Genomic DNA, 14,174 nt, shown 5'->3' on the forward strand with positions numbered 1-14,174 from the left:
CAACAATAAATACGCTATTTGCATGTTATGCTGTGTCTTTTCAAATCACGCTGATTCATTTCCAGTACAATCTTATCTTGGGTGTTAATCCATCAGTTTTAGATCATTTGTCACATAGCTTTCATGTTGAGGTCATAAATTCTTATGAAGACGAGTAATGCCTGAGGGTTTCTGGCCAACACACAATACCAACTTCCCCCCTTTGACGGGGCCACTATAATTAACCTCAATCCAACCCTTCTACGGTTTCACTCACCGTCGATCATGCGACCTTTTAAAACAAAGCTACAACCAACAATTATTGTCATTATCAGTTATTCTGTCTATGTGATTATTCAATTAATTGTTTTGCACTTAAAATGTCAGAACATGCCCAAAACAAGCTCTTATTTTGTCCGAATAACAGTCCGAAATTTTACAAATTTAAATTTACAAATTTGGCTAGAACCAAAATGCTCAAAAAAATCAATCCTGTATCCAAATATTTCTGTCAATAAATTGATCAACTAATCTATTTAGCTCTGCTATGGAATCATCAACAAGACATCTGTAGCATATAAGCATCCTTCTCTTTAATTAGACAATCATCACAACTTCATAAGGGTTCCCAAAGGGTTCCAATCAGAGCCGTTTGTTTCCAAAGAACCCTTTTTCGAAGAAATGGGTTTTCAAGGGTTCTTTGCAAAGACTAAGGGTTCCATTAAGAACCGTTTTCATCCAAAGAACCCTTTTTGGAAGAAAGACTTCGAGGATTGTTGAAATTGTGATAAAAGATCCTCCCAGCACCCAAACCCCCCAAAAATGGAGAAACCCCACGACCAACCCTTGGGGGGGGGGGGGGGGGGGGGTTCTCGATGAAATCCTTAGAATACAAACGGGAACGCCAGACGCTGGCGTTGCACCGCTCGTCAATGTAACACTTGCCCCAGTCAGCCAATTGAACCAATCAGGAGGCGGGCTTTACTACTTTACCACTCACTTCCTGTTTTGATGCCGGTAGATGTGGCAGGGCTAGCTAGCTAGTTAGCTGAGGGGCTGTTAGAAAGAGCTGCTTTGCCATAGCACTCTTTCAGTAACCCATAAAAAGGTTCAGGGACGAACCATTGCACCATAGAAGAGTTCTTTGTAGAACCTCTCATAGGAACCTTTGAGAGACGGTTCAGTCTTTAAGTTGGGTTCTCGGTAAAACCTTCTATGGTTCTTCAAATTAGCACATTTATGTCTAAAGAGTGGAGGCTGGATGTCAGTTGTCTATGTTTACATACACCGACTTCATTACAAGCAAACTCTTCTACAACTTTGATGGTTCAGGATCAGTCAGGTCCAGGCAATGAAACATTCATGAATTCCTTTTGATGCCGCAGCAGCGCCGGTCCAAACACTTCTAAAGGCAAGGACGAGGAAATATTATGCCATCTATACTTATTTTGTCCAGAATATTTCATGCAGCACCACCTCAATAACTTTGTTTCCAAGAAAACATTCTGGAGCCTCAGTTTGTTGAGATGCATACCAATGGGATCCGTTGCACATCCTCACCTTTAAAAAGACGTAACACAAAGGATAAGCCTTGAAAAATACATCCATCACCTCAAAAAAAGCTACCGCAACATCAGCAACTTCTGCATACGCCCTTCATCACTTCTTTCTAAAGTTCATGTGTACTTTTCAAACAACCCAGAAGATTAGAGAGTGAAAGTCATCCTCCATAAAGTACCCACTACCCCAAATGTGACCTCCCACTTTTGTTTCACGTCCTACCTGTGACGTCGAGTGGGATGAACTGACCCGGCGTTCGCCGCCCGAGCTGCCAGCGCGGTTTGTCTGCGACAGGCGGTCCGATGGTTGCGGTGCTGCTGCTGCTGTTGTTGTTGCTGCTGCTCCAACCCGGCGGGGGCCGATCCGAGCCGCAGGGCGACGGGGTCAGGGAGGGGGAGGGGTTGGTCGCGGACCTCAGTCCAAACACCGAGGAGGTGGTTTCATCGTCGTAGAGCTGTTTGGACGCCGGCTAGAAGAAGAAGAAGAAGAAGAAAGAGAGAGTGTGAGACGTGGGGAGCAATCTTCGCTTCCGACAGGCTTAAACCTGCATTAATTGATTCCTGTTGGCCCCTTGGGGTCAATGCAACAAGCTGTAAACACAACCTTATTAAACAGGATGGTGATGTGTAAGCAAACACTCGCCTATTTACTCACCCAGCACTCATTCGGAGATGAGTTTCTGGGTACAGGGCACGTTTAAGTGCAGTAATCTCTCCCTTTTAGCTCTGTTTTGGTCTCCACCAACATCAGAGGGAGATTTGTGGCTTTTTAGCTGCTAAATGCTCCTTTGATTCTGACTTTGAAAGCTGCAGAGTTGGGTGGTAAGATTAAGGGCTATGAATGGCCGTGGCTTAAAACTAAAATCGATGTGAATGGTTTCAATCTTCTAGAATTATGCTTTAAATCCTTAAAAAAACACAACTTCTCAATTAGTTCTGGTCTGTTTCCTTCTTGGTCCCAAACTGTTTGGTACAACAAATGTGTGATTCCCGGAGGAAAAGAGGACGTTTATGTAGACCCATGATTTAATTATCTCGTACTGTAATTTAAACTTCCTTCAAAGCTGATGTTTCTGGCAAATTTAGCAAATTAAACAACAGGGTTTTCTTCTTTAAATTGGTCTAAATTTAATTACAGCAAAAATCAATACAACCGAGGAGGCGGGAGAGCCTGATGGAGGTCAACTACTAAAATGTTTAGCTCTCTTTAAGCTGCCAGGGGGGGAAGGAAAGGTAAAATAGATAAGAAACGACAAAGAACACCGGACGTGTCTCGTGGTTTACATTTCTATAGCCCGGCTTTGAAACCCAGACAGCATCAGAGGCTAAACACTTCACTCTCCAGCCTCTTCGATGAAATACATGTGAGAAGAACCACGTGTGTGTACTGTAGGAGTTCAGATATCTCGTGGGAATCTGCCAAAGTTCTAATTGAAATTAGCCCAAAAAGAGAGCGAGGCATTAACTTAACAGAGCTGTTTAACAGCTTGGCCGAAGGAGACGGAGCGCCAGTGTGCAGGGAAATGTGCAGCCATCTTGCAGTAAAAAAAATCACCGTGGGAGTCCGTCGAGCTGCCGTAATGACACAGTGAGGGGAAAATAAACTGAGAGCTGTTAGCAGCAAAGTCAGAGGAGGAAAGAATAGGAAGAGGAGAGCGTCTGTTTCAGTCCTTTGTACTTCTTCACACGTCACGTTTCAAAGAGCGCGAGCTAACTGACAAATGGCACGGATGCTATTTTGCTATTCTAATATCTGATCGAGCATTAGCAATGTTTCCATCTGGAAGACACCAAATCATTTTGGTGTTTGTTGATGGAAAACCTGCCGAGAGTGTGAAAAGGGATGATGACTAATTCTGACAAATGTAACAAAAGGGGGCGGGACATATTGCACAATAGTCTTTGATATAAAAAGGGACGACAACAAAGGCAACGAGGCATTTTGTCACAACATGAGTATTAGCTGCAGCAGTATTAGCGACACTGAAATGAGTGCTTTAATTCCATTCAAAATAACTTTTAAACACACGAGTGCTTCAGGCCTACAGCCAGGAAATGACTTAATCAATGTTGTTGTTTTTTTTTAATGGGCTTTTGGTTGGAAACCTGAAATCAGGTTCGTGGTTCACACAAGCTGAGGAGATTTTAACGTTTAAAATGCATCAACTTAGAAGCTTTTATGTGTCTGACGTTAGCGTTTTACTTCTGCTGGTTGCAAAATCATGAAAGTGGTGTTCATTCGTGAAGTTAGTCTTGCTGAACAAAGCGTGTGAGTATCATAAACGTTTGTTTTGCCGCCGAGATTATTTTCTGTGATTGTCCCAAAAATCCAATTGTAAAATCTCATCAGCTGTTTTGTCGAGGGAACTTCCTGAACAGCCTACGAAACGACTTCGTCCCCGCGGGACCTTATAACTCGTGCACCTTATAAAACACATGCATGCAAACACATTCAGTGGCGGAGGAAGTATTCAGACCCTTTACTTCAGTAAAAGTACTCATTGTGCAGTAAAATGTTCCTGCTGCATTAATGTGTATGTTGCATTTTAATTCCTTTATATTTAATCTACACCAGTATTCTATAAACAACCGTTGTTCAGCTTTGTGTCGGAGCGTTTACAGCGGATCTAAGAGGCGTTTTAAACACTGTGTTTTGTGAAAAGGGGCCGAAGAGATGGATTCATATCCTCTACTACGAGGACAAAGTACGTTATAGAGGGGTTCACTCCACTCTCCTTTAAAACGAGGCGGGTAACAAACCCTAAATGCCTGATGTCTGGTTCACTGAGCTCAGAAACGAAAGTGTAGAATAAGTTCAGAGAGAATCTGTAGCGCAGAAATACAGAGTGGAGGAGAGAAAAGGGCCAACGAGGGCAGAGTGAGTGGGACTGAGTGAGTTTAGTGGGAATGTGAAGGCTGCTCTCTCGCTGCTCGGGGAGGAAAGGGAAAAAGAATAAGTGAGGTGGACACGTTGAGGTTTCTGTGTGCGTTTACTCGCAAGATGTGGGATTGGTTCGGAGACCATAAGAGGACGAGAAGTGTGTGTTTTTTTTCTTTTGGCTTCAAAACAATGGTATATGACACTTGAACACGAGTGTGTTTCCTCACCAGACAGATGACATTTTGGTGTGTGAGGGCGCCCTATGATCGAATAACGTGTGTGTGTGTGTGTGTGTGTGTGTTCACCAGGAAGATGAAGTCCGATCTCTTGTTGTTGAGCGAGACGGGCGATCGGCTGAGCGAGGTGGACGCGTCGTCGGAGCTCTGCGAGGACGGATGCCGGAAAGTCTGACCGGTCAGCTTGGTGTCGTACAACTGCTCCTCAAAGTCTGCACACACACACACACACACACACACACACACACAGAAACAAAAATCAGTTAGCATCAACAACAGTGCGCACACGCAAAAAACAAAAGTAACCTGACGCACACACCAGATCTCCTTGCTCTCATGGCCGTGAGCGGAGATCCAGTTGGACTCCTGCTTTGCATCAACCCGCTGTTTCCCTCCTGCAACCTTAAAGGACTCCTTACTTGTTTCTAATCTTTGGATTTTCTCTCCTTTCATTCGTTCCTTCTCTTCAACTCTTATTTTTCCTTTTTCTTTCCGTCCCGGTCCTTCTTTCTCTCACACTTCCTCCTGATATCTGACTGTTTTCTCTCCGTCTCTGGCAGCTTAGGCTGACTCTCCCTCAGGCCATTGTAAACAGATTCCTAACCCCCACCTCCCCCCTTCTTTCTCCCCCCCCCTGCACACACACACACACACACATTCCCCCTCAAACCCCCCTCAGCCAATCCTTTACCCCAAAACACACTCCCAACCCACTCCCCACTCATCCCTAAAGCCCTCTAGCTCACACACACACACACACACACACATCCCGGCATCATCCCGCTGTCAGCTTCAGTGGAACAGCAGCGTCAGTAAGGCAGAGTTTTGAACTTGCTCTCTGGAACAATATGGATTCTTTGCTGGTGGCGTATTGTTATATGCACATCTGTGCATATTGTGATACTGTGATATGAGGAAATGGAGCCATAAGTGGAACTTTTAACAGCAATCAAAGGCGCTTCTATTCAGCATCCAAGTATCAGTCGACACACACACATATATATATATATATATATATATATACACTGTATATGTATATCTATAATCCCACTTATATGCCATCGGCGTTGGATTGGTTCCCTGCTAACGGGTCACAATCATTTACGGCACAAAGGAAGTGGGTCAACCATTCGCGCAGCCAAAACAGGAAGAGGATAACACTTTTGTTTTCCCCTGGGAGAGCTATCAGTAGCTACGCCCCGTTACCAAAGAGTGTGAATGTAAGTTCTTGATGGGTATGATCCCCAGTAGCAGAAATGGCCGACGGTGGAACAACAAAGGTTCTCTGGAAAACAGTTTTTTGTGCAGAGTTGCCAACTGTTTTCCAGTGAAGGTAGCTAGCACTAGCAGCTAGCACGAGCTCCAAATAAGTCTGAATAAGTCGCTAAATGTGTCGCTAGCAGGAAAACGGAAAGCGCTCCAGTTGTCTTTACAAAATACATATATTGGTATTAAGAATCGAGTAGATTTATTTACTCAAATACAAATCAATTTCTCATAAATGTCCAATTCGAAAAATGGTAAGGAAAATGTGAGGACTCAGCATTCAGCAGCTAAAACGCTAAACCCGGAAATGAATGCTAATGTTGCTCTCTATCTGCTAAAAGAGGAAAGATTTACAGTTTGTCAAAACTACTTTTTACAGCGACAATTTGTCGACGTTCAAACTTATTCTGCTGCCCCAAAGAATCCCAAAACCATCAACTAATGCTGCTTTAAATGCAATTCTATCACAACATGGAAAGCAGTTTGGAACATCCTGTGTTCTCAGTCACTGTGTGCTGAAAGAGACCTGCTGAACTACCTTCCTGCAGCATCCATATGGCAAAGCACATCCCTTTACCGGCTGAATGCGTCGGCTTTAAAAGCCTCAAGACTTCACGCCGGGTAAGCACATTCAAAAAAGTCCGTAGTCTACAGAACGGAAAAAGTTTGTCAGTTGTCAGATTCGAGCGAAGGCAACGTGGGAGTGTTTTGGAGTCATGAAGAGAAATTAATAAACAGCAGCAGCGCCACAAACACACAAGAAGATAATGATGAGTTTCTTTGGATGCGGGCGGGCGGGTCCACCCACCCACAGGTTTTGTGCACTTTTCTTTTTAATGGCTTTTGGGATCATTGTTGTTGACATCTCCCCTCCGCTCAACTAAAAAGTGCCGGCGGCGGGAAAACATCTATAAGAACTCGCCCGTTCTGCCTCTAAACTTCACAGGAAACACAGGCTGGCTTCTGCTGCAGACACACAAACTTTCACAACCTTCAGCGGGGATTTTAAGACGACGAAACATAACGTCAGTCGTCATTTTTCAGCTTTTTGAAGGTTATTCAGTCGAAAAAAGGTTTTCACAAAACGAGGATTTTTGCCTTTAAACACACGTAATATATATTTTTTGAGCTGTTGTCATGAACACTTTTATACAGAACATTGCAGCAGAGAAAAAGTGTCATAATCTTTCATTTTCTGAGCTTTTGCATAAATGCATCAATCAATCGCGTTGTGCAGAACGGGTTGAGCTTTGCCTCTTTTTATAGTTATATCAACTTCATTCCAATCTCCACAACAAGAGCGCAGAGACGATCCACTCCTTTCCGCTCTTTCCTTTCACAATAAAAGCCTGAGACACTTTATCTAAAGGCCTTCATGCTACTGCTTGTTCCGCGTCCCTACAGAGGGAGACTGACAACAACTTCCCACCACATGTTCACGGTTAGCTTTTATTCTCTTCTGGTTTTTGTGAACGTTTTGACAACGAGAAACAGAAGAAGAAGACGCAGTTCAGAAACGAGCTGCTTGGGTGGTCGAGACGCAGCAGAAGCTCTGATGGTTTGGAATCAAGTTCCTTTAAATGTATGCAGGATCTGACCAGGACACAGCCTCCTTTCAGCTCACCAATTTAATCTGGTTGGAAATAAATGCTCCCACGTGGAGAAAGAATAAAAAAGCAAGGCATTAATCCCAATAAGCCTCCTGCTCACTCACAAACAGACATGACTCAGACAGTATTAGCCGTTGTGCTGCGGCTGCAGCACAGTAAGCACTTACATTGATAATATATTTAAATGCTTTGCCCCTTTCTAACAGACAGTCTTTTGAGTAACAACTATAAACTATATATAAGAAGTAGATTTAGTCATCGTGACGTCACCTATTGGTTTTTGGACTACCGTTTTGAAGCCTGGAGTTTGTCATTTTGACCATCCCCATCTTGGTTTTTGGCCGTTGCCGTCTTTAATTTTGTCTCTTGACTCTAAATGGACCATCATGTACTAAATGAACATCATGCTGTATTGAAGAAGACTTGAAACTAGAGATTGAGACCATAAACTCATGTTTACAATGTTTACTGAGGTAATAAATCAAGAGAGAAGTAGAGTCATTTTCTCATAGACTTCTATACAATCAGAGGAGTCGCCCCCTGGTGGACATTAGAGAGAATGCAGCTTTAAGACATGAAGCATTGACTTCACTTTAAAGAACTACTGAAATAGCTTCATTAATGGTTAATTAATCATTTACAAATGCTTTATATTCCGCTATAACCAGTAATAACAACTTTTGGGTTGTCAAATTATACATATTTTCCATTGGAATACTGTCTTTTTAGCTCTTGGTGGATTATTATACGAACCCTGTAATTACTTTTTAGCATTTTTAACTAGAGATGATATATTAACTTTTGCTGTTAATTTATTGAAGTGAGAAATGCTTTTTTAAATGAATGCCTTTATTAACATGCAGTCGTCTCTCTTTGAAACCAAACTATTCTGTTTGCAATTAAAGTTTGGACATAAATATTAATATCGACGAGATAAACTGAGAACCTTTTTTTTCACGCTGCATTTGCGTAATTCCTCAGGAAGCTATTAGAGGTTCCTGTTTGTAAGCCCTCGCTTTAAGACAACATGTCCCCGGCTATTTGTATTCATAGAGGCATATTACACACCCGGTGCTCATGATAGAGAACTGTCTATTTTGCAGTGTTAAAAATAATTGAGCCGCGCTGCTGCTGGCATGCAAAAAACAGCTGGATCAGCCGCTTGGTGAGCAGAGAGCAGAAGCCAAAAACTCATCTCATTCAGACTGCAGCGACCCAAAGAAGCGAGGCGTCAGCAGGTCCGAAGACACGGGGGGGCGAACAGACTGATGGAGGAAGAGGAAGAGTATGAGGAGGACGTGGAGGAAGAGGAAATGAAGCCGGTTAACTTACGCAAGAAAGGTACTTGGTAAGACTTGGAAAAGGAGGAAAAGATTGTGGTTTCGGTAAAAATAAGCGTGTTTGCTACGTAACAAATCTCCAGTACAACAAGTCAACGTTGACTCGGTTTCACACGGGACACAAACAATGAACTCCTGCGTTTGTTTGACCCGCCAGTCCTCCACCCTCCCTCCCGATGTGGACCTACTCGTCGTAATCTCATCATTTGCTGTGATCGTCTAATAAAGGCACGGATGGATTTACATTGGAGTCAGATGAAAGCCTAAAGGCTGCCTCGGGCGTCGGTATCGGACGCCAAAGGGCCGCTGACCAAGCGTCGGTAATTTCAAGATGGAAGTGAGAACGGGTCGTCATGAAAGAGATGCAGAAGAAGAGGAAGTAAGAATAATGATGAAGGAAGGGTATGAAATAAGAGAAAAACGGTGATCAAGGAGCTAAATTGGATCAAGTCACAGATGCAGGAAAACGACATTAGAGAAGAGGTGGAAGGTGAACGGGGGACAAACTTCAAAGAGTTTGAGAATTTTAGAGAAAAAGAGACAAATGAGAAATGAAACAATAAGAAGAAGAAGAAGAAGAAGGATTATACTAAGGCGAAGCAGAGAACGATTAGGAAAAGGCAGCAGAAGAAGAAGAAGTGTGGAACGGTATAAAGACGAGGCAGTCGAGGAAGAAATATTGGAGAAAAGCAGCAGAAGGATCCGAAAAAAAAAAGGTTAAGATGAGAAAGAGGGTGTATAAAAAGAAGAGCGTGGAAGAGGAGGAGGAAGAGGAGGAGGAGGAGGAGGAGGAGGAAGGGAATTCACACAACATAACTCCCAATCTGTGGAAAACTAGCTGCACTAGCAGGGTAGGAGAAGTTTGATCAGGACCACAAGTTGGGTGATAAAAAGATCGGGAAAAAAGGATCCGACATGTTCTGGATCTTATTTTCTTTCTTGATTTCAGCGCTTACAATCGATTTGTATCACGTTCTGTCCCACAATCCATCGACGCGTCGTCATCGAGGCTGTTGCTTCGACGCCTCGCGGTTCTCTTTGAGAGAACGTGTCGCTACGCTCACGGTAAGACGTCACGCTGAGAGAACATCGGACTTTCTTACGCTACAAATCATCAGAAATCAAACCCCAAGTTCAGTCGTGGAAAGTACCGTACGAAAGCACAATGTTGAGGTTCTTCTACTTTAAATGAGTGTTTCCATTTATACTCCATGACATTTCAGAGTAAATGTTGTACTTTTCACTGCACTACATGTTGGACAACTATACAAATGACTGAGCTTTTACATACAAAACATATAATAAAAAAATATCTTTAAATAATATAGATTAAAATAACCAAAATTTTCAAATTTGCTCTTTTTTTAACAGCTACAAAGTTGTGCATGCTGCTAAAACAGTGACGCATCAGCACAATGCTGCTCATTGAGTACTTTTAGTTTGGATGCTGTGATAACGCTCCCTGACTTCTACTTCAGTTAGAAGTTTTACACTCTGGTATCGCATCTTTTACTCACATTGAGGGTCTGGATTCTTCCTCCACCACTGCCGGGTTATTTACTCAGCCTCCTGCAGAATCAGCTTATAAAAAAAACAACTAAACTTTGTTTCTCAAGTAGAAAGTGTGAAAACCGTGGAGTCCTGAAAAGCAGACAGCTACCGGAGCGGCCGGCGAGGGAAAGGTAAACAGCCGTAGACCCACGCTTCAGAGAGCAGCCATGGCTCCACACAGTGCATGACTGCAGGGCACTGTGGTGGGAAAATGAGGGAGGGGGGGAGAGAGAGGAGGGATGCTATTGGGGGAGCAGGGTGTAAAGGTATGCCGGTCACTCCCACTAATGCACACGCACACACACACACACACACACACACACACACACACACAGCATTAAGCATGACCTACACCCCCGCCCCCCTTTTCCTCTGTCCAGACAAGCAGGCCAGGCACTCATGCATCACTAACCTGTATATTGTGTGTGTGTGTGTGTTTGTGTGTAGGTGTGCGTGTGTGTCTCTAATTTAGGTGCTTGTGTGAATTGTGCTGTGAGTGCACAAATGTGTGTGTGTGTGTGTCTGTGTGTGTGCGCTCGTGTTTGCGCTCACATATCAACATGTGTGTGAATAAACTTTAAAATGTAATTTAATTAACAACTTTCTACGTGCAAAGATCTGCGTGTTTGTGTGTTTGTGTGTGTGTGTGTGTGTGTGTGTGTGTGTGTGTGTGTGTGTGTTTGTGTGTACAGTGCACCCATTCACAGATAGACCCAACCATTCTTGACAATATGCGCCCCGGTCGTGTAGAATGTGGGTCACCCTTTATCCTCCCCTCCATGAAGACGAAAGGGAAGACAGAGAACGAACAATACCCGTCTTTCACCGCTTGTTTGTCTGTGTACACTACGTGCACGCCGCCACGGACGCATGTGTGTGTGTGTTGGAGCGCATGTCATGTCTTCGTCCTTCATGATTTAACACGCACAATTGATCAATCCATTACAGGAGGGGGGGGGGGGGGGGGGGGGGGGGTGCTAGGATGTGTGTACCATGAAAGCGGATGGTTGTGACCTAGAAGGACGGATTAGGTCGGTTAGCGGCCGAGTTCATGTCGGTCACGAGAAACCGCGAGAAGGCTTTCTGGTACAAGTGTCACACATTCCAGCTCTGAGTCTCGTCAGTTCATTTTCGCACATTTGCAGATGACTACCTGTTGTTTTTATAGTAGATATATATATATATGCAGAGAGCAAAGAGAGTTCCTTCGGGGGGAAGAGATCGCTCCTGTTGTGTGTTCTTTGCTTCAAACTAACGACGATCAGCTGAAATGATGTTTTTGATTCTTAAAAGTGAAACTAAAACAGGGCTCAACGAGCATTCCTAACCTATAATTAGCTGCCTGATTCAGAGATTGAAGTCTGTAATCTCACCTGTTTTTACATTCAGAGTTTGAGGAACTGCAGACGTCTCTCAGTAACAATAAAACCTGACTTCTTGAGATCAATCCCTGATCTGATTAGATAAGTTATTTTTGTTTTATCCAGTTATTGCTTCCTGTCTCATCCTTGTTCAGTGACGTTTGTATTGGAAAAAGTCCTTTTCAGTTTTGATCTTATTACTTTTAGGACCAATGCTATTTCAATTATTTGTCTCGTCACAGTCGCCATCGCCCGTACTGATCCAGCTCCAGTTTGAGAGAACGGGTCGAGCTGATTTTCGGAATGTATTTTGAGGAAATAGTAAGGCATCATGACTCCTGTGTTGAAATTCCCTGTTGCGTTGTAATTTAATTTAATTTAAAGAAACTAGAAATGTGCACAACCAGGCGGCAACAACGGACGCAATGCCAACGGTACACATAAAGATGGCCGCCGCTCTGACCGTCCTGCTTCGATGTTTCGATGGGACGATCTGTTCTATTTTTTGGTCTGACCCCATTTGTCAAACTTTCCTCAAACCTCTAAACCAACCAAAGCGTCGTCACCAGGTTCATTTGAGGTTTTGTTCGGTCGGCTTAGCTACAGATGTACCCGGATCACAGCAGTCAGGTATCACACTTCAGCTCGTGTTTGAACGACTTCTCTAAAGGAGCCCGAAGGAAAGAGACAAGACAGACAAGTTTGTCTGAAGCGATTCACCGCAACGTCACTCAAACCTAAAGCTCTGCAATCGGAAATAGAGAGAGAATGATAGTTTGGACAAACAGACTTATTACCTGCGTGAAGGATAAGCAATGTGTTGTGGTTCAAAAACAGACTAGAAAGGTCACTCTGTAATAAAAGTTCAAACAATCCATAAATCCTTCAAAAGAGGCTCCCCTCGCTGTCTGAGCTCTCTGTTCATGAGACCAAAATGCTAAACGCCTGCTTAAACCAAACGCCGCATTAACAAACCATTTGCATAAAATAATTGTAAAAAGGCCTTTAAACTCGACACGCACAGTATTTGTCATGTAGAGTCAGCGGGGTGCGCTCCATTTAAATCAACTAGTGCGGCGGCCTCCAGCGTTGCTGGAACCGCTCATCCAAACAACTTCACACTCGACACGGCGAGTCTTTAGGTCCTCAGCAACACACACGCCAAGTGTGAAGTCGATCGGACGAACGGCTGTCGAGGAAATCGAAGGACAAAAACACATCCACCCATCCACAGACCATCCATCCGGCCATTTTAGTTTTAGTGATGAAAGATGACATTTTTAAAAACACGGTATTTGTAAAAGCTAATTAAATCAAAGCATATGCACCGCTTGAACAACCTGAGGCTCAAATTATATAAATATATAATACAAAGAAACATTTCAAATATTGACAATTAATCAACAGTAAATCAATGATTAGAGTCGACATCTCTTTCAAAATGGTGAACTAAATCCTCCCGGTGAGACTAGAGAATGGAAACGACACTGACACATTCTCCTGACTCAGCATTCTCCACCTGATCGATGCTGCACCTGTTCTGTAATGTATATTGATCACAGCAGAACCTTATCGGCTCTGCGGAGATAACAGCTCTGAGACAATTAAAGGGCCAGTGTGACATTTTTTAAAGTCAAGTCAGTGCGGACGGGGGGAAAGTCTGTTCGGACCGGCATCGACTCGGAGCTCCTCTGACACACTTAAAGGGTTACTGTGACATTTTAAAGTTCAGTCGGATACATCACCTCGCATTGTCCACTGTGAGGGAAAGGTCACAGCACTTTAAATACTTGGGAGAGCGCTGCCGCAGAAGATAAGATATGGTAAGGTGGACCGGAGCACACTGAGCCGCACAAAGAGAGGAGGAAAAAAGGTAATAAAGGGTGCAAATACAATTACAAAGTGAAGAGTATTTATTGTGCTACTGCTGATGCATGTGCTGCAGTCTAATCCTGGCCTTGAGTGTTAAATAAAAATGAGAGCAGACGACAGCCAGCTCTTATCTAGCTCTAAGCACCGATGATACCGTTGACCTGCGCTGGGAAAAAATATATTCCAGCCCGAAGTGTGACACAGCTTTGACAGGAGTGTGTGTTAAAGCCAGTATCACGGTATCTACAGCTTATGGTATATGGCCCAAAGTATGCAGGAATGTTTGCGTACTCTTGCTCAGTTTGTCATAGTTTTCGCCCTTTAATACGACAGCATATAATGATCTAAATCTACAACACAATACATCATTTGTAGCTGCTCTTTAGACGACGTGGCAGTGTTTTCTAATGCGAGAGGGCGACATCGTACGACGGTGCTTTCACTGTTAGAAACAGAAACTGTTTTTCTGATGTGACCACGCTGTGGTGAAGCACTGCGGCCAGGTTCCAACATCCCAGA

At 43.5% G+C, this 14,174-nt stretch overlaps 1 protein-coding gene across 1 annotated transcript in view; it reads right to left on the reverse strand.

The window, feature by feature from the left end:
• The window catches only part of nhsl2 (NHS-like 2), a gene marked incomplete at its 3' end in the record, with an annotated part of 95,983 nt that overhangs the window by 15,246 nt on the left and 66,563 nt on the right, over positions 1 to 14,174 (reverse strand). Inside the window, exons 3-4 of the mRNA XM_079184391.1 lie at positions 4,725 to 4,867; positions 1,762 to 2,008 (exon numbers count right to left, since the gene is read on the reverse strand). Of these exons, the coding sequence (XP_079040517.1) occupies positions 1,762 to 2,008; positions 4,725 to 4,867 (390 nt within the window). The remainder of the gene's footprint in view (positions 1 to 1,761; positions 2,009 to 4,724; positions 4,868 to 14,174) is intronic.

This window comes from Pholis gunnellus (assembly GCF_910591455.1).
Source record: "Pholis gunnellus genome assembly, chromosome: 23".
Taxonomy (NCBI): Eukaryota; Metazoa; Chordata; class Actinopteri; order Perciformes; family Pholidae; genus Pholis; species Pholis gunnellus.